The sequence below is a fragment of the Heterocephalus glaber genome, unplaced genomic scaffold (assembly GCF_053883595.1).
Source record: "Heterocephalus glaber isolate CG9 unplaced genomic scaffold, H.glaber_assembly_v1.0 deba00000942, whole genome shotgun sequence".
Classification (NCBI taxonomy): Eukaryota; Metazoa; Chordata; class Mammalia; order Rodentia; family Bathyergidae; genus Heterocephalus; species Heterocephalus glaber.
In genome coordinates, this window is record NW_028258174.1 from 3,216,492 (window position 1) to 3,240,525 (window position 24,034).

The 24,034-nt window shown below is 43.4% G+C and overlaps 1 protein-coding gene and 2 pseudogenes across 2 annotated transcripts in view; 1 reads left to right on the forward strand and 2 right to left on the reverse strand.

Moving 5' to 3' along the window:
• LOC110344096 (uncharacterized) overlaps window positions 1-23,158 on the forward strand; it is a 33,774-nt gene extending 10,616 nt beyond the window's left edge. Inside the window, exons 4-5 of one of the 2 annotated variants that reach the window (XM_087208647.1) lie at window positions 17,746-17,849; window positions 22,462-23,158. In XM_087208647.1, the coding sequence (XP_087064773.1) occupies window positions 17,746-17,849; window positions 22,462-22,609 (252 nt within the window). In that variant the 3' untranslated portion in view covers window positions 22,610-23,158. The remainder of the gene's footprint in view (window positions 1-17,745; window positions 17,850-22,461) is intronic. The other variant, XM_087208648.1, reaches the window with a different exon arrangement.
• LOC101698892 (small nuclear ribonucleoprotein-associated protein N pseudogene) lies at window positions 16,515-17,218 on the reverse strand (annotated as a pseudogene).
• Window positions 17,378-17,816, reverse strand: LOC101698528 (SNRPN upstream reading frame protein pseudogene; annotated as a pseudogene).
• Window positions 23,159-24,034: the final 876 nt, after the last annotated feature.

Consider the following 24,034-nt stretch of genomic DNA (forward strand, 5'->3'; position numbering starts at 1 on the left):
ATTGATGTTGGGCGAAGGTAGTTAGAAAATGGGACCTTCCAAATGGAGACTGTGTGGTTTGGCCACACTGGGATATGGCTCCACAGTAGGGCCACGGCTGGGACAGTTACCCACAGGGTGAGGCTCAGGGCAAAGTTCTTCTCTTCAGCCATCACCTCCCACACACACACACTGGGCCTTATTATTGTGGCCCCAATGTAGCCTGCATCTGGCCTCAGACTGATGAAAGAAAGGGGCTGTGGTGGGACCAGCTGGCCCCTGAAGAGGCTCCTGAGAGCACACCAGGAAGACCAGGTGACAGAGGCACCCTGGACAGTGAACTGTGTTCTCTGACAGCCTCTGTCCTCCACAACACCCAGGTACTTACAGCTGCCAGGCAGAAGAGCCAGAAGGGGAAGCAGCTCCACCTGGGAAAGCCTGAGTGGATCCACCTCTGTGAGGCTTCCATGACCCCCATGTAGCCGTAGGTGGCGTCTTCCCTGACCTCCCTTGGCTCTGTATTCCCTCCGCTCTGTGGCATCAGTCACACTGTCCTGTAACGACCCTAGGTAGCTGTGGGAGGTGCTCGGGATATGTTGATGGTGTGATTGAAAGAACGTGAAGAAAAGCCAGAAACCTGAAGGTGCCTCTAAGAAGGAGCTGGAGGCTCTGAGACAGGGATCTGCCCACTTGGCAACCTTGCCATGAGGGGTGGGTCCTGCAAAACAGTAGCAGGTAAGAGCTTTTTTGAGTTCTTTCTTTCTTTTTATTCCAACTATTCCCCAGTAGTGGTGAGTACAGGCTTCCTTGTAGGTACATTTGCATTCACAGATACCATGGACACGAGGGGCCTCATCCCACTTCTCCTGTCCCCTCTTGGTAGACTCATTTGTGCAAAAGGTAAACAGGTTAAGCTTCTTCACTGACCTTATTAGCTTGTTCTTCATCATAGCTTCACTTGTTCTCCTTTGATATCACAGGTGAGAGTATTTGTGACAATAGAAAGCAAATTCTATTGCACTGGCTACGACCAAGGGGTGGCCGCAAAGAAGCAAAGCATTTGAGCTAGCTGCCTACCTTGCACTGGATACTAGGGGAGAGGAGGAGATGCTATAGAGCTCTGGGTTCATAGGACTTATGCTCCATGGTCCAGTGGGGGAGGTGCACAGTCATGGCAGTGTGGTGGCAGAAGAGCTGCGATGGTATGAGTGGCCAGTGAGTTACCCAAATGGCACAGTTGATGGTCATTTTCTGTTTTTTTTTTTCAAATTTATTTTTATTTTATTTTATTTTTTATATTAAATTCTTTTATTGGTACATTGTAGGTATACAGCACAATTACATTTCTCATTGGGAATTGTACCTTTACATAATGCATCTTGGTTCTTATTTTTTCCCCCATTCCTAGCCCTCCCTTCACCCCCTCCACCCTTCCCTATTTACAAAGACTTTATTTCCATTTTTTCCATTTCTCATCATTTTTCTTTTCCCTTCTTTCCTTTCTCCTGCCTCTCCCACTACCCCTACCCCTTTGGACCTTTTCTTCCTATTTTACATTATCGATTATTCATTCTAATCATTGGTACATTTTAGGTATACAATATAATGACATTCATCAGTGGAAATTTGCACCTTTACATAGTCTCTCTTGGTTCTTATTTTTCACCCTTGCCCAGCCCTCCCTTCAACCCCTCCAGTCCTCCCTATTTACAAAGATTTTGTTCCTATTTTTCCATTTTCTCATATTAATCCCATTCCCTTCTTTCCTTTCCCCTAGCCCTCCCACTTCCTTCCCCTTTGCCCCTTTTCTTCCTATTTCACATTACCTATTATACATTTAGTTCTTATTTACTCTTTCAGTTTCTCACACCAGAGAAACTATTCAGTATTTACACATGTGTCCTATTTATTTCACTTAAGAGTATTGCCTCAATGTGCACCAACTTAGCTATAAATGTCTCTAATTTCTCATTTTTTATGGCTGAGTAGTACTCCATTTTAGAAAAAACCACATTTTCTTTTTCCAGTCTCCAGTTGATGGACAGATGGTCATTTTCATTCCAGTCATACACACTCTCCCTCTCCTCCCTTCTTGATCTGTGTGGTTAACTATTTCCTTGTCCACCTCTCAGCAGGCTGCCTTCTCTCCATCCAAGTGGAGAGGTGAGCAGGAAGAGGCTCAGGAACCCATCTAACCTCTGGGCCAAGTAGACATTCAGTAAGTGTAGAAGCATTTATTTCCATGCACCAATTTGTTGGCTTTTTTCCCTCATTCTCATTGTCTAAGAGGATTGACTATGCATGAAACTGTAATGTGTATTCAGTTATCTTTCCAGAGAATTATCTCAACTTCACCCAGATCATAACATTCTTAGCCACAACAGGGCCTAGAGCTACATTAAACAGACCTGCAGTCCTGGATATCAGCTCATTCTGTTCCAGAACTGAGGGAAAAGATGCAAAGTAGAGACAGAAGGAATGGAGTGTCCCATCCCCCCACCCAGCTTGCCTTTTCCTTTCCCAGAACACTGCTTCTCCCAACTGGTTCTCCAGTCCTTAGCCACCAGATACAGCCGCCTTGTCTTTTCCTCTCCTCCCCACTGAGCAGGCAAAGGGAGACAGTTCTCACAGCTCAGGACAGAGAGAGGAATCCTGGGCCCTTGCTATTTTCAGAATGAAAATTGAAGCCCATGGTTTGTTTCCTCAGCACTTAATTAGACTCCAGTGCCTCACTGGGCTGTCTCCTTCCCATCAACAAAGAAAGGCCTGACCACTGGGTTTGTAAGCTGACGCCATGTTTCAGGCGGGAGGGCTGGGGCCTGGAGTATTTTTATATCTGGGAGGCTGTGGAGAACAAAACTGCTTGGCCCTGGGCCAGTTAGACGAAGTCAGTTGGAAGAGGGAGGGAGCAGGAAAGCTGTTATATCATTCTTGCTTCTTTGAACATCATAAATCTGCTAGACAGGAAATGGGGGTTGGGCCAGGAGGAAGGGGGACAGAAGAGGCAGTACAATGAGGCTGGAATTGAGGCTGGAATCCTAACCCCCCCATAGCCTGACTCAAGTGAGGCAGGCTCAGAGCCTGCCCTGATGGTGGAGTGGGGCCTCACGGGCTGGGGGAGGCACAGTGTGTGTGTTCAAAGCTGCCTGGGTGGGTTGGTAAAGGCTGACTGTATGTACCTCTAGGTCAGTTCTGGCTGGCTTCAGGTCCTCCAACTAAAACTACTGCCATAGACACAGGTTTTAGGGCTGAAAGGGACTTTAGAGACTATTTAATGAGGGTTTTAAGGATAACAGAAGGAAATTAAATTACCCAAAGCCACACAGCAAATGAGAATAGGAAGTTGGGGTAGGCACTTCTGACTCATTGGATAGCCATGCACTAAATCTCCCCTTCTTATTGCTGTTCCTTGGCTTTCCTGGGAGCATAAGCTTTTCCATTCTAGAGTGAAGGTAAGGCATAAAATGCAAATGCAATCAGGTAAAATGACAATTCATTTCACATTAACAGAAAAATAATTGATTTTTATTACTTTACTGAGATTTTGATGAACAAGAGACCTCTGTTCTCTACCCAGGAGCACTTCTGACCATGAGTAGGGAGATAACTACTTCCTAAGCTACCTGAGCCAGTCCAGCTCAGGACTTCTGGAAGCTGAGACCTGTGGTGTCCTTGAAATAGAGCCAGCTCCTTTCAAGGAGGAGTGAAAAGAGGGCACCTGGCTAATGACCTCCTATATTCATATATTTTGCAATATTTCTCCAAAAAGCTTTAGATACCAACCTTTGGAAAACCATTATTATTGGTTTTCTACTGTACCCACTCACGTGTCCATGAAGTCAAGGAACCTCTTATGTTTCCTACCCTTAACTTCCTCTCCCATTTCATTCCTAAGGCTCTTTCCCCTGTAGGAACCATGAGGAAAGCCATGTAAGATCTTCCTACACACTGTAGGGCCCTGGGGTAAGTTAAATAATAGCTATGACCAACACTTATGTCTGTTTTCATTTTTTTGCCAAGTACTTCACTAGCATTATCTCATGTCCTCTAGGTAACTATCATTGTCATTCCTATTTCACAATGAGGAGACTGAGGCTAAGAAAAATTGAATGATTTGCCCAATGATTTGTGATACATATATCAGGGCCAAGATCTGAACCAATTTAGACTTAGTCTAGAGCCTATGCTTTAGCCACCCTATACTTCTTCCACTGGTGGAAAATGAAATTCTTTGAAGTACATAGGGAGTTATATAGAATGTTGTTGAGGTGCATACTGTTTATTATCTAGGTTAGAGGAGTCCATAGAGTAAAGAGAGTCTGAGAGCTGGAGTTGGAGTGGCTCTGGCATATTCTATGATTTTTGCCTGCATTTGGCAAACATTTCTGCCTCTCTGGGTAAGGAGCCAAAATTGCCCCTTCACTTCTCTTTGCACTTCCCTTTGGCCTATGGGCAATTCATAGCATATCACCCTCATTCCATTTTTGTCTCATATCTGTCATCCAATTTATTTCTATAGCCCAAACCTATAATTATTTGATGTCTTTTAAGTGCAAATAAAGCTGATTCTTGATACCCAGGGACAGCTGCCACAAGGTCTTGAATGTTGCTTTTTCTCTTCCTCCTCCTCCTCCTTCTATTACTTCTCTCTACTTGCTTTAGAAAATCATCACCTCCACTAGGAAGGATATAGTGAGAGGAAAGCATGCTCATTGTTAATGTTTTGCTCTCAAGTAATTTTTGTTAGTAGTTCCAACTTGGGAAAGAAAAACTAGTGGAAGAGTATTTGAGGCTTGGAGATTACCTTTTTGCATATGTATTTTTTCTAGTCTGAGAGTCAAGATTATGTTTAAATGATTTTCTTCGGCCTTGGCTTTGTCAAATTACATGTAATCTTTCACCTATGACCTATCCATGGTCAAAATCTGTAACTAAGGAATATGGACAGCTTTATTTTCTTTTTGCATTCTGTTCTTTGAATTAATGCATGTGAACTATTAAGACATTGCTTAGCCCAGAGAAAACACTTGATAACTGTTAACTATTATTAATTATTTTAAGATATTTTGTTGTCTAGAGATTGTTCATTATAATGTCTGGGACTGAGTTTTAAAGCAAAGCAAAAGCTACTAAAGAGAACCAGGGATGGTGGCACATGTCTGTAATCCCAGAACTCTCAGAGGCCAAGGCAGGAGGATCCTAAGTCTGAGCCTAGGTTGAGCAACTCAATGACTTAGCAAGAACTTGTCTCAAAATAAAAAATGGGAAAGAAGGCTGGGGATATAGTTCAGTGTGTGAAAACCCTGGGTTCATTCCCCAGTACCACAAAAATTTAAATATATAAATAAAATAATTACTAATGTGTGGGGACTAAAAATTTTAAATAGAGCAGAACCAGTTAACTACTTAGGAGGAGACTTCTTCTAAGACAGAGAAGAATGAGTTAGATAATTGTTTATAAAAACAGCTAGAAAATCTAGAATTTTTTTTTTTTTTAAAGTGGGAAACACTTCATTATAGGGCTTTTAAGATGGGGTCTAAGATGCTAAAGAAAAAGAAAAAGAAAAGAAAACACAGAAAGGTGAGCAGTTTGACAATTGCAACTATTTTCCCCATAAAGTATTTGCTGATTCCAAAGCAGTATTGAGATGCTAAGCACTTGAGAGGGATTGTTACAGAACTACACAACATTATGATTTGGGCTTATCGATGTGGGGAGAACTCCTAATAGCTTTTAGACTTTCAGCTAATAACTTTAAAGGGCTATACACTGGTATTAGCTAGTGAACTTACTAGTGTACTGATACTTAAAGAAATTGAAACTCAGATCTGAATTATTTCAACCTCAAATTAGATAGAGATAATCTACTAGCTATCTGCCTGCCATAAACAAAAGTTAATATACTCTAGATGAAGATACCACTTAGAACCTCAAATTATCACTACAACTTTTCACACAATCTCTGGCATTACATTTTTAAAAATTACTGGGCATACTGGAAGATAGGATCAAATGACTGAAAACCAAGAGGAAAACAGTTATAATTTAAAGATTCAATCATGTGTTGCTTAATGGGATACTTTCTGAGAAATGCATCATTAGGTGATTTCATCCTTGTGTAAGTATATCATAAGGTATATTTATAAAAACCTAGATGGTATATACCTAAATGGTATATACCTAGATGGTATATATTATATACCTAAACTATATGATACAGGCTTTTGCTTCTAGTCTACAAATTGTGCAGCATGATACTGTACTGAATATAGGTAATTATAACACAATTGTTAAGTATTTATCTACACATAGAAAATTTATAGTAACAATACTAAGGGATAGGAATTTTTCAGCTACAATATAATCTTATGTGGCTATCATATATGCAGCCTTTTGTTGACTGAAATGTCATTTTGTAGCAAATGACTATATGTATATGTAGGATCTATTTTAAGAGGAATCAAATGAGAATCTAGGACTGAAATTAAGAACTCAGTTGAAAGGCTTAAAAGCAGATTAGACTACAACTGAAGAGATGATTCATGATCTTGACCATAGGTGAGAAGAAAATAGATAACTTCATTACAAGTAAGCAATGTAAAAATTCAAGGAATACTGAAAAGAGTCTGAGGGACACATGAAACCTAATGTAAACATTTGTGTATAGTCTTAGAAGAAAAGAGAAACAGTGTTAGATTTTTTAAAAATTGAAGAGAAAATGGTTAAGGATTTAAAAACTGACAAAAACATAAACCTACTGATTTAAGAAATACTAGAAACTCCAAGCAAGTGAATACAAGGAAAATAATGAGGTACATAAAACAATTAAAAAACAAAACAAAAATTATAAAAGCAGTTAATATAAAAAAACACATTATGTTCAGAGATACAATATTCAGCTAATCTTTCAACAAAACAATGAAAGTCAAAGAAAAATGATATTTTCAAAATAATATGTAAAAAATAAAAGATAAGAATTAGGAAGATAGGTCTTTTGCAAAAGAGGAGGAGACCAAGAGAAGAAGGGAGGGGCAGAGAGAGGAGGGGAAGGGGATGAAAAAAGAATTAAGATGCATTATGTACATGTGCCAACTTCCCATGAGGAATGCGATCATGTGTTGCAAACATGTACTAATAAAAAATAATAAAATTATTTAAAATAACGAAATGAAAAAAGGATAACCACTAACTTAAAAATCTATTCCCACAGAAAATATCATTTTAAAAATGAAAGCAAAATAGAGACATGATCAGTCAAATAAAAATTGAGGTGATTCATAACCAGCTGACAGACAATAAAAAAAACGTTTTTTCAGGTAGAAGGAAAAGAATTCAAAATAGAAGAAAAGAACTGAAGAAAAGAATGAAAACTGTTGTAAAGTTAAACAAATGGGGAAATCTAAAGTCATATTGACCATATAAAATAATATCCTTAATAGTTAGAATATATGTAGAATTTAAATATATACAATACATGAAGGAGGAAAATGGAGTTAAAATGTTCCAATATCCTTAACATTGTCTTAGGATTTTAAAAAGTATTAATTTATATCAGGTTTTATTTATTTATTTATTTATTTATTTATTTATTTTTTTGTGGTACCGGGGATTGAACTCTGGACCTTGCACTTGCAAGCCAGGCAGCAGAACCACTGAGCTAAGCCCCTGGCCCTATATTGGTTTTTAATAAGTCAAGGATGCCTGTTGTTATCTTTGGGTTTACAAACATATACTTAACTCTACAAAAAGAGGAGTCTTGGATCATGTTAGAAGATGTTCTTTCCGGGCATGGTGGCAAATGCCTGTAATCCCAGCACTCAGGAGGCTGAGGCAGGAGGATTGCCACAAGTTTAAGGCCAGCCTGGGCTACATAGTGAGTTCAGGGCCAGCCTAAACTGCACAGTGAGATCCTGTCTCAAAAAACAAAAAAACAACAAAAAAAAGATGATCTTGATTTGAGTACATCCTCTTGGGAAATTTATTTCTTCCAATAGCCTAATTTTCAACCAATTTAAAAAAGATGAATAAAAAATTTTTCAACAAGAAGAATAAATTTATAGATTTTAGTATACCAATGATAATAAATACTAATATATATATATTTTAATGTTTTGGGATAAATTTGTGACTACAGATCTATAATTGACTATGAAAAAGTTGGGATGCTTGACATGTGGCTCCAACCATTGAAGCTGACCTCGCTGAGGACAACCATGTACTCATGGGCACTCATGGGTGGACTGTGGGTCTGACTCACTATAGCTATTCTGAGATTTTTAAGAGTGAGCACACTCACAATCTAGTTTAGAAATATAGGCTTTTCTGCTACCAGGATGGAGGCTCACATCATATAAGCACTGGCTTCCCTACTATTAAATTAATAATATTGCTAAAGACCACACATGTTTGTGTATGGGAGCAATTAAGGCCATAAAACTGTAATGATTTTGGAGTTGGTGACCTGGAAGACACTGGCTAGAGCTCTGGGTCTGCCCTAATCAGCTGGGGGATGCTGGGCACAGGACATGCCACTCAGTTCACTGTCCCCAGATGGGGATACAAAGATCACCTCTACCAAGTTGTTTTGGAAGTTAAATCTGAAGTGGCATAGAAGAACTCAGCACTGTTCAGATATGAGGTATTATGATTCATTTTATTCTTAAAATGAGATGAAATTTAAAAAAACATGGTGCTCTGGTTACCATATTTTATAATCAGGAAGACTTGTCTAGTATAATAAGGTGTCCTGTGATAGAAGGATTTTGTGGTCAAAAAGTTTAGGAATCTCTGAATGTCTTACTATCTTTGGAGAGTCCCAGTACCCTCTAGCCTTTTTCTTTTTTTTTTTCCAGAAGCAAAAACACTAATTAGCCTTTGAAATACCCTGAGAAGTCCTTCAGAGAGGAGATCAGTTTATCTTTTATCCAGTGTTTCACAAGTGAATCTGATGATAAAGGCTCTGTGTGACACCCCTACATCTCCATACAAGGTCAGACTTCACACTCTTCCTGTGTGGCCTTATCCTGACCCACCACTTAGTAACTATCATGACTTTTATGCTGATATTCCTCTGTGGGACCTCTCCCCTGAGACTCAACGTGATCACCCAGTTGCTTCTATGTAGATGTCTCAGGAGAACACAACTCAATCTGTGCAAATCGTCTAAAATCAAAATCAGCACCCTCCATCATAAACCTGAATCTTTTCCCAGGTTCCCTAGCTTGATGAAGGGCCCAATATCCACTTGGTCCCATGAGCCCCAAACATTGACTCTTTTACTTTCCTCATCCCTTCATCTACCTCACTCAGTCAATTTATTTCCTACAATTATGCCCTAAATATGTCTCAGACCTATCCTGTTCTCTTTAACCCCATTGCCCCAGCCTGGTCCAGGCCACCACAAGCTCTCACCTGGGCCATTATAAGAGCTTCCTAACTAATCTTCCTGCTCACTCACTCTCTTGTCTCCACAGTCTATCAACTCAGAAGCCAAGTTTAATTCCTGCCTTGGGCGTTTGAATGATGTCTCCTTGCTCTTAATGTTCTCTGTGCCCTAATCTCCAGGTTTCTTTTATTTCTTCAGCTATCCTTACCATAGGATCTCTGCTTATGCCCAATGCCTAGCACACTGTCCCCACTCCACCCCCTTTGCCTAATTAATGTTTGTTCATCTTTTAGATCTCAATCTATATACCACTTCCTCAAGGAAGGTGATTCCTTCATCTTAGGACCCTTGGCGCAGCTCCCCAGTGGCGGGCCCTCTCCTTCATGTCTCTACTCAATTTATAATTACTCATTCATTTTTCTTTAAATTAACACCCTTCCCCACTGGACTGTCACTCACTTCATGAGGGCAGGACCTTGCTTTTTTACTCAAGATTATCTACCTGAAAACTCCACAAATTTTTGTTGTTGTAGGGGGAAAAAAAACACCTCATCTTTTTAACATATCTGGCACTTCTGTTTCTGTTCTCTTGTCTCACTGGCTTCCTCTGGCTTCTTCTCCCTCTCCCACCCTTCATCTCTCCCTCTCTCCTTGTGTACACCAAGCACTTGCCCCACCTCTGAGAGGGGCCCCAGTCTTCTTATCTCTCTAATGAGTAAACTATTTTACAGACTTCTCCAAAGAGCCTCTTTGCCACTTGTTCCAATTTTCAAACTTCCTTTTGGCTGCTGCACAGGCTTCTCCCTCCCACCAGAGGTCCTGTGCAGTGTGCACGGCACCATGGATCACGCAGTGCTGTGACCCAGGACCCTGCTGCTTTGTCTTCCATCCAAAGGTTATTGTTTCTGTCTGATTTGAGTATCTGACTTAGGCCCTTTTAGGCTCATTTGCATCATTATCCTGGGCCCTTTCCCCACTGAAATCTCACCCTCACCACTCACACACAAGCAGCCTCTGAGGCCTTGCTTGCATTCCTGGGGAAAATGGAGTGCTGGCTTTGCTTTCTGTGGTTGTGTCTGGTTCCTGGTAAACCCTCATCTTGCCCAACTGCAGCCCTTTGCATGGGCGGCTGTGTGAGCCAGGAAGCCCATTGTGCCCTATACCCCACCTCCTTCGCCAGGCTTAACCCCTACTTATCTTTTAAGCCTCAACCCCTCTGCCACTTACTTCCTTCAGGGACCTTGCCCCACAAGTCGATTTCGTTCAGTTCACTCACAGCACTCCACATTATCCTTTAAGCATCACCACGATTTGCACTTCCACATTTATGTATGTGTTTATTTGTTTAATACTTGTCTCCCTACTGAACTAGAAACAGCAAAAGAGCAGGGCAGGCGAGTCTCTTTCACAGAGCAGGAGTCTTGGGATGTGTGCTGAAAGGGAGAAGCCATGAACCAGTGAAGGTCGCTGCTCCAAAAACAGCTTAGGACCTTTGGAAAGTTGCCTGGCTTAAAAATAACTCTTAAGTCCAAGCAAAACTGAAGAAAGTGCAATTTGAAGAAATAAATTGTGTCTTGAACTTGTCAATGCCAATTCTCTGTTTTGATTTGTTTTTTCACCTCTGCGGTTCCCAGTGACCTCAGTCCCTAATCTCCTGGGGCACGCACTTCCTCCTGCCCTGTAATGGTAGGCGCCCGAGGAAGGCTGGATGGTTTGTGGTTTAAAAAGTTCACAGGTGGCTTCTTCTCTCCTAGCTGGACAGGATGTTCTAGTAGGCAGGATCAGGCCTTCCTCTTCCTTTGTCCCTGCTTGCACACTCTTTGTGCCCTAGCTTGGGACACTGTCTTCCGAGCTTGTTGGAACAGTTGTACTATCCTCTCTTGGGTTCTAATTCACCTGAATTCATTCTTACTGGGAGCAAAGGAACTCTACAAATACCGTGTGTGTGTGTGTGTGTGTGTGTGTGTGTGTGTGTGTGTGTAGTCCTGAGGATCAAACCTCACTCATGCTAGGCTTTACTGCTAGCTACATCCTCAGCTCCCAAAACCACTTTTGTCATGTCAATTTGTCATGTTATAGCACAAAATATCAGTATCCCAATCCTTTTTAAAAAAATTTTTTTTTTTATGCTGGGGACTGAAGGTAGGCAAGCACCACTGATCTATATCCCCAGTCCTCCCAATCCTTTTAACCATTTTTTATGCACCCAGATTCAGACATCCTTTTACTTGCAAAGCCAGAACCATCAGCCTTTTTGGTATGCAGCCCCTGGGGGCTCTGGAGCTGCTTTGGCTGTGGGGACAGAGCTTGGAGCCAGACATCCTCGACAAGAGTTCCTTTGCTTGTGGCATCATCAGGCTGGGCCACCTCTGTGAACACTGGCTTGAGACCCTGCCCTGTCCCCTCCTCTCCCTTACTAATGCCCTTACATCGTGTCCACACAAATCCAGGGACCTGTCTCGAGGGAACCTGAGTTAAGCTGCGTCAGGACTGGAGTAGCAAACAAAACTCACAGAAGCTCAGGCCAACCAAAGACCTCAAAGGTCTTGCCCAAGAGAGCTTTGGGCAGCATAGACATTGTTCACCCCATCTCACATTCAAGTTCACACCTGCCCACCATGGAGTCTCCACAATTTATAGAAAACAAGAGGAAAGTTAGTCATGAAGTTTTTACTGCCATAGCTCCTCCAGAGGCAAAAGACCTTCATCACAATCCTTCTGTCCCCCTCCTCCGCAGCTGGCTGCTTGCTCACCCCCCTCATGGGGTAAGCTAGGCCTTTATCTGTAGGGAGTCTGAGCCCCCAGTTGTCATGGCTGTGGTTGCTGGCATGACCTGGTCACAGTTAACTTTGGGCAAGGGAGTGACCCAGATGTGCCCTGCATTCCACACATCCTCCTGCCTGACCTCATTGGAGCAGGACCAGAACCTCTTTGTACCTACTGAGTTTACTTATCCCCAGGAGTATGGTAAACATGTCTTCGCCTAATGGTCTACCAGAATGAGAAGCTCTGAATGGCCCTCTGGTTGCCATGGATTTAGGTTCCTCGGGACTCTGTGTGCCTGGTGGAAATGCCTCCTTTCTGGGAATTAAGACTTCCTGACCCATATAACCTATGGCTGTGGCAAGAGGAAGCACTGGGCATGACAGGGAGCAGGCCTCAACTACGTCTACAAATTGCCCTTCAGTTAGTGCTACTTCCCTGCTCCCTCCACCAGCAGGGCCGGCTCAGGTGCACACACTCAGTGGTCCTTTGAGGGTCAGTCTAGAGCTGCCCTCTGTGAGACTTTGCTGAGGTCTCGTTTGGCTTTCTCTCCTTTGTTCTGCTTCCCCTCCTCCTTCACTGGTCACCTCTGGGAGCACTTCCTGAGTACATTCCTTGCACTCAATGTTTGCTTTCTGGGAAGCCAGCCTACTATAGAACAGAAAGCTATGGTGAGTGTGGTGGGGAATTCTGAATATATGAGATGGGCAAAGGTTAGGTAAAGGGAGGAGGTTTGAGCTACTAGACAAGATAGGGACAATGTTTTCAACTGAGCAATGTCAAAAAATACTCCCCAAAGGATTCAGAGCACATGTAAATGTAGTGAATTTCAAAATCGATGAAATTATTTGCAGATAATGTATCATTTAATAAGACAGTATAATACGTCTGCATATAGCAATATCTAACACTTCCCTGTGCTCCTCTGGCCACGCACTAAACTACAGGGTTCTTCTCTTTCATCTTTCAACCACACTGTGTGGACCATATGAACATTTGTTATAAGCTCCATTTTACAGGTGCAGAGACTGAGAGGTAGGTAGTAAGTGATTCACCTGCATGAGGCATAGAACCATGATTAAACTCAGGCCTGTGCCCTTGACTGCCCTGTGGTGCCTCCAGTAGGGACACACTCAGTCCCTCTGTCCACAGCTGAGGAACTCAGATGTCTGTGGCATCCTGATTTTAAATTCACCCACACAGCCCATGGGTTATTTGAATTGACAAGAGCCAGGGGCAAGAGTGGGAGCCCTTTTGAGCCTGCTCCAATATAGGAAAAAAATATTAATACTAGTTGATATTACGGATGGTTTCATTTGGCATTTTCCTGAGGAAGTCAGCTTTGTTTGGTGGTGGGTGCTGCCGCAGTGTTAACAGCACCCCCCGCCCCCATCGATTAGGATGTTCCAAACCCTCCTCTGGAAGCCATTAAAACACATCTTGACCTGACCTAGGCTTGATTTGCTCAAAGAGAATGATTAAATTTTGGCTCCTGAGTAGTTTGTCATTCTTGATCACTAAATGAATTTGAATTTGGCTTAGCGACTGACTTTCTGTGGTCCATGCTCACTGACAAGACTCTGTACCGAATTAGGGTCCTTGTTAGACTGAAAGCTCTTGAGGTTGGGGCCTGTGAGGTGTTAGCTGCTGGCAGGGAGCCCTGCCATACAGTGGGTGCTCTACAAACAGTTGCATTAGTAAGTCACAACTGACTAAAGAGTCATCATAGTTTGACATCATATTCTGATCAGCTGTGTGATCACAGGCTGATGACTTCACCTCTCTGTAGCTTAGTTTCCCCAGCTGTTCAATGGGTATGACCTCCTTCAAGACTTATGGGAAGATTTAAAAGTCAGTATGTGTTGTGGAGTATTGAGCACACAGTGCTTTCTCAGTTTTTCACTGACTGTGATATTAAAGTGTGATATTGTTTCCTTCTTGTACAATACTGGAAGACAAGAGTTTTGTTTGGCTTACATGGCTTGAAAAACCCTCCTCCTCGGCCCTCCTACAAGTGTCTTTTTGTCTAGAGGTGTGGCGGGGAGACTGCAAGATCTCACTCTTTGCAGAAAAAAGTACTGAGATTAAAAAAAAAATCTCTCTTGTGAGAAATGAGAAAAGACACCTCACTCCTGTTTTTTTTTGTTTTTTTTAAAGCATAGCTGACAGTTTACCACTACCTGCCAAAACTTCCCTCTCAGGCATCACTTCTCAAACTTTTAAAACTGTCCCTGCCAGGCCTAGCCAAAAAGATGAAATCCAGAGCCATTTTCAAGAAAGAAGAGTGACAGGAATGGGATGGTGGCTGGAAGTCAGATGTGGAATGCTTTAGCAAGAAAGGAGGGAGGGACAGCCAGGCCCTTGTGGAAAAGAGTATAAGCCACCAAGTACAGGGCCAAATGGCAGCCATTGTGGATCCCTTCAGCTGAGAGGGACTACATTTCACAGGGATGGAAAGCTCTTCAGTTCTTCTTCATTCAACAAAGATATTCAACACTTATTATGTGTCAAGGGCAGGAAAGGCAGAGGTCAAATGTCTCCACCCACCTGGAGGCACCATCATTGTCTAGCCACCACCCACTGAAAACAGTGCTTACCCAGGAAAGAGTTCACTGAATGCACAGAAATGCCCCAGGAGTTCTCCGATGTGAAGCTGTGAATGTGCCCATAAGTTTTTGGCACACACTGCTACTGCCATGTGTGAGTCTCCATGCTGGCATCAGGAGGCACAGAGCTCCAGTTAGTCTGTGCAGGGATCCGAGCTCCACAGCCAAGATGGTCACTATCGGGAAAACAGAAAATAGTGAGTGTTGGTGAGAATGCAAAGACTCTGAACCCTCATGTATAGCTGGTGGGACTTTAAAACAATGCAACTCATGAAAAACAGTATGGAGGTTCCTCATAAAATTAAAAATTAAGCTCCCATATGGCCCAACAATCCCATTTTGGGGTATATATCCAAAAGAATGGAAAGCAGGTCTCAAAGAGATATTTGCACATCTGTACTCATAACAGAATTGTTTAAAGTAGCCAAGAGGCAGAAGTAATCCAAATGACCAGAGGTACATGAATGAATATACCACATGTTTATATACATACAGTGGAATATTATTCAGTCTTAAAAAGGAGAGATGTTCTGTCACATGCCACATCAAGGATGACCCTTGAGGACATCATGGTGGCTGAAATAAGCCAGTCACAAAAAGATAAATATTACAGTTCCATTTATATGAAGTACCTAAAAGGAGCCAAGTTCTGATTCATCTGTGATCAGAGCAGCATGCGTTGTTCCAAGCCATTTTGCGCAGCCATGGAGGGCCAGCCTGTAGCAGTGGCATGACAGCAGGATAAAGGAGTGGCTGGCACCTCTCCAGAATGCCTCCCCGAGGCAGCCTGCCTTTCCTTCTCTGCACACCCACGGCTGGGTGGGAGGAGGTGGTGCAGGTGTATGGGAGGTGACAGGCCACACATGCAAGAAGCTGCAAGTGCCTCAGGCTGGGGCCTTGGGACACTTGCCATGTCTGGGGCCTGGTGCCTCCCATCTAGGCTCCAGTCTCTTCTGTAGAATCACTTCCAAGACAATTCTGGAGGGTGCATTTCAAAACTGGTTCTTCTAGCCATTAACCCTGCAACTCCCAAGTAAACCCACACCCAGGTGGCACTAATTAGGGTGGGATGGCGATCAGGACTCTGAATTTGGTGCCAGCCTTCCCGGCAGGTCACTGGGGGCTAGAGTGTTGGTGAGCCATAGGCAGGAGCTCAGAGCCTGTAGCTGATGGGGCCTCTCTGCTCAGGCTGTTCCAGGGGACTGTCCTTCAGTCCTGGGAGCCTGGGAACCCTGCAAGGTGACTGCTGTGTGATCAGAACACTGAAAGACTAGGGTCTGGAGGAGGTGCTGGGCAGGCAGCCCTCATTCACTGTCTCCATCCTCATAACCATCCTGTGAGGCAGATGCATTATTATTATTCTCATTTTGTAGTTGAGGAAACCAAGGCTCAGTGGTGTTACAATGGTTATCAAGTCCCCAGGCTTTGAGTGATAGAGCTGGCATTTAAAACCAGGTCTGTTAGACTCTAAATCCTACCCATGGCTGCTTCTCTTTTCTATTTCACAGTAAGAAACAAAGTGGCTAACCTTAGCTAGTCTATTTTGTACTCCTGCTCATACAGGAAATTGCTAGATGTTGATAAGAGCAACATACTAATGACATAAAACACTCAAAACCTTAAAACTCTCCACTTAACATATCACTCCATTTTTAGTTGCTCTATACATTTATTATTAGCTATTATTAATGCATAAAGAGGGGTCAGAAAGCTCACAACCCACACAATTTCACAAGATGCACTGTTGAGAAAAAAGTAACTGAGATGGATCAACAGTATCCTAGGGTCTTGGTGGATGCATCCTGGGGGAGATGGATCTCTAATTCCTAGGGGTGGGGTCTCATTCTTGGAGGGGGCAAGCCCAGTGGTGTCCCTTGAGCAGGAGGAAGCCCAATTGGTGGGCCCATGGGTGGTCTCTTACTTGGTGGAGGAGCCATAATGCCTGGAGGTGGGGTTGCTCTGCCTACAGAAGGCGGTGGAGTCCCCCTTCCCGCTAGGTACTGGGTTGGGGCTCCAGCAATGCTGGCAGTTGCAGGAACATTGGCAGTTGCCACAATTCCTCCTCCTTATTACTGCTGGGATGGATCAACAACTCCTTGGACAGGGCCTGCTAATCCAGCAAGAGCCTGAGGAATTGGTACACCAGCTGATACACCTCTGCCAGCTGCCCTCCCAACCCCAGGACCTCCTGCAGCTCCACCAAGTGGTACCCAAGCAGTGCCAGTATCTTTAGGGGGTGGCCCTTCCATAGTCATGGATACCAAGCTCTCCCCATGCAGCAAGACCAGACCCCAAACCCCCTTTTCTTCACACTCTGGTTGTTTTGCATTTTTTGGCTTGATCTTCCTGAACTCATCACAATCCCAGAGGTTCAAATTCATATGCATCTCCACAGTGCCAGTAAAAGATCTGACCATCTTGCTGGATGCACCAAATTCAATAGTCAATGTGGTGCAGCATCTTGCTGCTCTTGTCCGCAGTCATTATTGCTGTGCCACGAAATCCAACATCAATGATAAAATTTCAGGAGCCTGAATACCTAGGGGACAGCTATAAAGGTACGATGTGGATTCTCCTAGAGACAACACAAGTTATTCAGAAGTTTCACAAACAGCAGATGGAGTCTCAATATTCCAATATTCTTTAACCACCTCTCAGTGTCTTAGCTAAAAACGCTTATCACAGCTCTGCCTGGATATCCACACAGGAACTTGCTGCTGCTGAGAATGCCTCAGGTACAACTGACACCCTTGGTTGCTCAAGGGGGCTGTTCTTCATGTTTCACTTGACTTCCATCTCTGACACCTGCTGCTGTGTAGTTCTTCTCAGGTGTAAGCAACCCCTGGCATGGTCCATGGCACTACTGCCTGTACCTTCATCACTCCTTAAAAAAAAAAAATCCTCAGTGGCTTCTCTACTTACCAGATCAAGTTCAAATTATTTAGCATGCAAAACAATACTAAAGAGAACACAACAAGATGTCAAACTCTGGTCTCCATTTTTGTCTCAAGAATGCTCTTCAGTCTGGACAGGGAAAAATAACCCTACTGAGTTCATGCTTGGTGAGAAGATGCCTGAGAAGAACTGCAGCCTTCAAAAAGAGTTGTACCAGCAGGTAAGGTTGCTCAGTGGCTGGTGTTCATCTTTCATAAACTGTAGCAAATGTGAGACAGCCCTAGAGAATGGAGTGGGCAGAGGTTCTGATTTTCCAGGGGGAAAACACTTTGGGTCCTGCAAACTGAAAACCTACAAATGTGAGGGCAACATGGATGTAACTGTAGTGCATGCTATTGAGCAAACATTTTGTGTCCCCAAGGAAGAGGAGTACAGCTTGCTACAGAGCTACAGGGTCCACTGGAAAACCAGTCCTGCCAGTCTCATCTCCACCCTTCTTCTAATGCAGTGACAGGGCCTGTAGATCAGGGAGACATCAATGATGTGGTACATCTAGATTTTAGCAAGACAGCTGACAGTCTCTTGTGATTCGTAGCAGACAAAACTGGAAAAACGGAAGGAAGAGGCACTTTTAGTCAGAAGCATGCATGAAACTGAGGATGCTGCTTGACAGTAACTCAGAGGAAGTCTCTAGTGGTGAGCAGCAAGCTCTGCCCTGAGCCCTGTTGTTTTGGACATTTGTAATCAATAGCTTGAAGATGATGTGGTATGGGAGGGGGATAATTAACAATTGGAAGCCCAGACAGACTGAAATAATCGGCAGAATCTAAGAGGATGAAATTTAAGTGGAATAAACGGAAAGTTCTGAACTTCAGTTTAACAAATCAATGACAAAGGGTGGAAAGGATTTAAGGATTTTAGCTGAATAAAAGCTCATGCAATCTGCCTACCAATCATTTGGCAGATTCTGTAATGCATCATGTTCTTGCACACCTCTGTACCTCTCTGCAGGGTACTCCATGTCCTCCTCCAGCTTACGTACTGGATTCCAATCTACTCTTTAGGATCTGGCTCACCACCCCAACCTGGGTGGAACCATTTGCAAAGGCATGGACCACTCCCTCACCTGTACTCCCAGTGGCGCTAAGCACACTTTGTTAAAATGACCAACTCCTCCCTTCACAGAACAGGGTGATAGTCCACAGAATGCCTGCTAACCAATGCCTGCAGGATGGGTCTGGCTGCCCCAATGGCTAATTCTGCCCTTTGTGTTTGTACAGGTATGATGGGCAGAATTGATTTCCTACTTCTGCTCATACAGGGCACGACAGAGAGCTCAAACGTGGATTTCCATTTTGGGTCTCCTATTTCAAAGGGTGTATGAGGCAGGGCAGAGAGATCCCCCGGGAAAGCAGGTGAGGTGGTGAAGGATTTTCATGTGAGGAAGGTGGGTATGTTCAGCCAGGGAAAAGGAAGGCCCAGCTGAGGATGCAGGGGCTGTCTTCGGGTGATTGAGAGAATGTCCTGTGTGGCCCCTCACTGTTTAGGGGTCAGGGGCTTCACATGATGAGCCCTTGCACATGTACCTACACATACATGATTTTCCTGGAGTGGAAGCAATCCAGGGGTGGTGCTGAAGGGCCTGGCTGGACTCAGACTGGGCATCCCAATCCTGGGGGACACACTTTTTAGTTGAGTGGCCTCAGGCAAGTTGCCTTCTTATCTGTTTCTTTATCTGTGAAACAGAAATAAAATTATTACCACCCATAGGAAGCTTAAATGTGGCAATGCAGGAAATGTGTTTAGAACAAAGTCTGTCTTATTCAGTAAACATTAGCTTAAAAAACCCCAGGGTGTGCCATCCCCAAAGCCTGAGGTAGTTTGCTATAGAAGGTCAGGGACAACAGAGAACCCTGAGCCCCACCTCTCTGTGTGATCAGACTGTGGTACTGTTCCTTTCAACCCATGTCCTCCTGCGAGCAGCATTGCTTTAGGAAGAGTGGCTGAGCTCTTCAGCTCAGGGTCAGTGTACAGAGAGATACAGAGTGACAGCAGCTTTAAAGAGCAAAGTTGAACATGGCCAGGGATTTAGCTCAGTGGTTCCACCTGCCTCACAAGCACAAGGTCCTGAGTTAGATCCCCAGTACCAAAAAAAAAAAGAGCAAAGGAGAACAGGGGCAATAGCTGGGGCTGCAGCAGGGTAAAGGTTTCCCCGAGGCCTGGGAGGGTGCTGCAGGAAACCCACAGGACTTCAGGACTTTTGGCTGTTAGTGTTGGCCCTATTTGTCCACAGATTCATTCCTAGCCTCCCTTCAGCTCTGAGTGGCAGGGTGTGGGTCCTGCAGGCTGTGTTTCCCGGGACTCCTGGCCAGCAGCCTGCTCACTGATACAGCAAGCTGGAGGCTTTGTAAAAAACTGGAGGGTGGGTGGGGGCAGGAGGAAGTACAGTATTCTTTCTCCTTTTCTGCCACCCCTGGAAGCAGCTGCATTCTCTCAGGTGCCCTTCTAGCTGCTTACTTCTGGTGACCTTGGTGAGCTCATCACACCTTTGTCCTTCTGGCCTCAGGTGGTGGTGACTTCCTGTTGTTACTGCTCTCTGGGTTGCCTCACTGTCCCCTGGTTGACTTCCTAACCTTTTTGAAATCACCACTGTAATCAATTCCCTGCATTCAATCCCTCCTGTTCTATATCCTCAATTTCATACATCAGTTTTAGTATTCAGATCACAATTAAGGTATATAATTTCACCCTTTAATATATAGAGAAAACTGAGCTTCAGAGAAGCTAGTTGATTTTCTAATGTTACCAGCTAATAAGGGGTAGAACAGACAGGGTTGAAATCTAAACCTGCTTTGCTCCCTATTCTATTCTCTTTCTGATATGCCTTACTGTCTTCTGGAAGTAGTACTTGGTCAACTATTTTGGGCAACATTTGAGGCAGTGTGAAAAGCTAGCTGAAGGTGTGTTGATGGGGCAAGAATGGCTTCTCCTTCCTAAAATCACTCCAGCAGTCACCTCCTCATTGCTAGAAGCCATGAATAAATATAAATTTTAAAACTCTCATTTCAAATACTTTCAGAAAATCTGAATAGAAAGAAATCTTACTGAGTCCACGCAAGACTATCATTCAGACTGCTGGAAATAGATTTAAATTGTTAGGCTTAATGGAAAGCTGAGTGAGACACTATGATATTTTTGAGAAATAAGAAGCCAGGCTAAAAGGAAATGCCTGCTACAGTTAGACAATATTACATTTTAATCCAGTTAATACCAGTGCAAATAGTTTTCCTCTCTGTCTCTGATTTTTCTCCCTTTACCTCTCTTTTAAAACCTTAAGTTGGTGCTTGCTTTAGCAGCACATATACTAAAACCTTAAGCCAGTGGCTCCTAGCAAATGGTATTGCATCATAAACTAGATTGGGGTGATTTGTTCTTAAAGCAAAGAATACAGTTCTTTCCCAATTCTGGGAAGGGGGTGCTGAGAAGTGGGAGTGAGTGGAAGAAGAGAGGGAAGAATCAGGGTCATAATACAATTTTTTCTCAGTTTAAAGAGTTTTTTGCATTGAATTTTCTTAAAAGTCACTTGAAAATCAGTTCAAATGTATGTGAACTCAAATCTAGACTCTAATACAAGATGTGATCTGATATATTATCTGTTCACTTCTGAATAACTGAAGCTGTGTTGCAGAGGGGTCATTCTGCCCTAAAAACAAGGATGGCCTCAAAAGCGTGCCATGATGCTTAGCTACGTGTGCCCTGAGATTCCTTCCAGGAAGGGGCCCTGCTGGGGCGCAGACATGGGGCCTTTAGCTGTTCAGACTCGCCCATATATGGACCCTCACATACATTATAGTGCATAGGACCACAAGTGCCCCAGACCTCATTTTGGTTTAGATCACATTGTTATTCCAGGGACAGGTAACCTGCCAGAGTTGGGATGCACCGCACATATCCAGCAGGGTTTTGTTCTCTGGTGGGCATGGCACGCTTGCTGCACTGCCACTGGTCAATGTCTTCCTTCTCTTTCTTACTCCTTGAACTAACGCAAAGGCAGCTGGACCTCTGAGTGGATTGTTAAAGCTTACCATTTAGCAGCTCACCCCTTTAGTCTTCACCCCTCATGCCCAGGCCTCAGTTCTCCTGTCCTCACCCCCAGATATGTGCTGGAGGAGTCTTGTCAAACACAGCACAACTCAGACCCCCCTATCTAGCTGTATGCTTTGCCCATGACAACAAAGATTTCCCCAGGAATTAATAGCTGGTGGTGTTGAAGATTCTACCCCAATCCCATCTCATGAAATGTGGCCCTTGTGTTCAATATCCACACCACAGCCAGGGAGGGGTTAATAGGACCCAGATTTACCCTGGAGGTGAGTGTCTTTTATCAATTCTAATAAGTCACCAATATTGGCAGGCTGCAGGCCAATGTTTCAGAGCAGCCAATATTTAATAGACTACCTTGGATGATTAAGTGAAATGATTTCTTGGAGCTGTCCCAGAGATAGCTCTAGAAGTTGTCTCAGCTAATTATTTCAAAGCTAAAGGGGAGAATTATAATGCCACTGCCAGCTTAAATCTGGTTTCTGCCAAGAGCTGGGCTTCTTAATCTAGGCCCAGGAAGTCCATGATCAAGTCACAGAGGGACAGTAAGCACTTTTAGGTTTTACACCAAGTTATGTGACTTTGTATCTGTTTCCATGAGATTCTTAAGTGAATCTATGTTGCTTTAGAGGATGAAAAACTGGCCTGGATTTTTGGTGCCATTTTACAGATGTTTCCATAATCTTGTTAATGTTTCATTTTTCACTTTTGCTTTTATTCCCTTCCTCTAGTTGGTCTTTGAATATGGACCACTGGACCCAAGAAAGCTGCTGGATCATTTATCAGACAGGTTTTGAAACCAAGAAAGAGGACATCATCTGTCTGAGAAGTTATCATCTCACTGCCCATTCTTCCCTACCCCATCCCTGCCCAACATGAACACATTTCAATCTAAACCTGGAAATAGTATGACAAGGTCTAGTGACTTCAAAGTAAAGGCGAACTAAGTTCTCTCTTCCATTGACAAGCTACATGTAAAGTTTGTTTCATGCCTCAGTAAGATTACTAAATTCCACTTAGCTTCTTCCAATGAGGTCTTTCCACACGTGCCAATTACCTCCCAATTAATACAATCAAGTAACCACCTTATAAACAACTTTTAATTTTGAATGTCAGGTTAACATTTTTCCTCATTCTCTTCCACCCATCGTTTCATGAAATTTCAAGGCTTGAGCTTTCTCCACTTCCTCTGTCACTCAGTTTAAGACTAGGCAGGGCTGGGGCAGTGAGGAACATTTCTGTGAACAGCTGATGAAGGGCTTGTGTCTGCTTATTTCTGAAATGAACTAGTCTCATGTAAGCAACAAGGTTTAACATGATTTTGTGTTTTTTTTGGTACCAGGGATCAAACTCGGGACCTTGTGCTTGCAAGGCAGGTGGCAGCACCACTGAGCTAAATCCCCAGCCAAATAAATGTGTTTAACCTGATTTTCTTTTCTTTCTTTTTTTTTTTTTTTTTTCAGCAACAAGGTCTATAAGGGCTGGGTGAAGAGTCTTAGCTGTCATGTCAGGATTGTAGCTGAGTGACAATTAGCTCCTGAAGAGATCTGGTGTCTCCAGAAAACAAAGGCCTTTTGTTCGGGGAGCTCAGAGTTCTTCATACACCTACACCTTCATTCCTTTTTCCCTCCATGCTCCACCTGGGAGGCAGTGAGGTGGGGGAGCCACCTGCACCTGTGTGATGCTGGCCTCCAGATGGGTGTGCCCTGCACCTGTCTCTTAGTGCATTTTTGTCCCAGTGACTGGTTCACCTCAGGTAGATGGAGGCAATGAGAATAGATTTTAGTCTAGTGACAGAAGACTGGCACCCTTTCTTTTCTTCCATGAGCTATGTGACCTTTGCATGTCACCTAGTTTTCTTCCCCAGTGGTCAATGGAGATAATGATGCCCATGTCACAGGGAGGCTGAGATGACTAACTTAGGTGAAACACATGTGTGTTCTGCAACTATAAAATGGGGATAATACTTATTCATAGCCCACTGGGGGTTGGGCTCTGTGGCAGGTGGCAAGAAGTGAATATTTCTGAGTTCTTTGAAACATGTTTGAATGTGGTTAAAACTTCTGAAATATGGTGTCACTGAAACATAAGAACTCTATAAGGCCTTCTGAAAGTTCTTTTTTTTGGAACTTTAGAGACAGTGAATTATGATAAACACATTATGATAAATCCTTCCCCAGGAAGGATTCACATTGCACATATCTTAACATCCTGTGACTTAAAAAGATTGCCTAACTATGATGAACCCAGTATTGGTACAATTTTTTGACCTTGGGACCCTTTATTCCTGTCACACCATTTGTA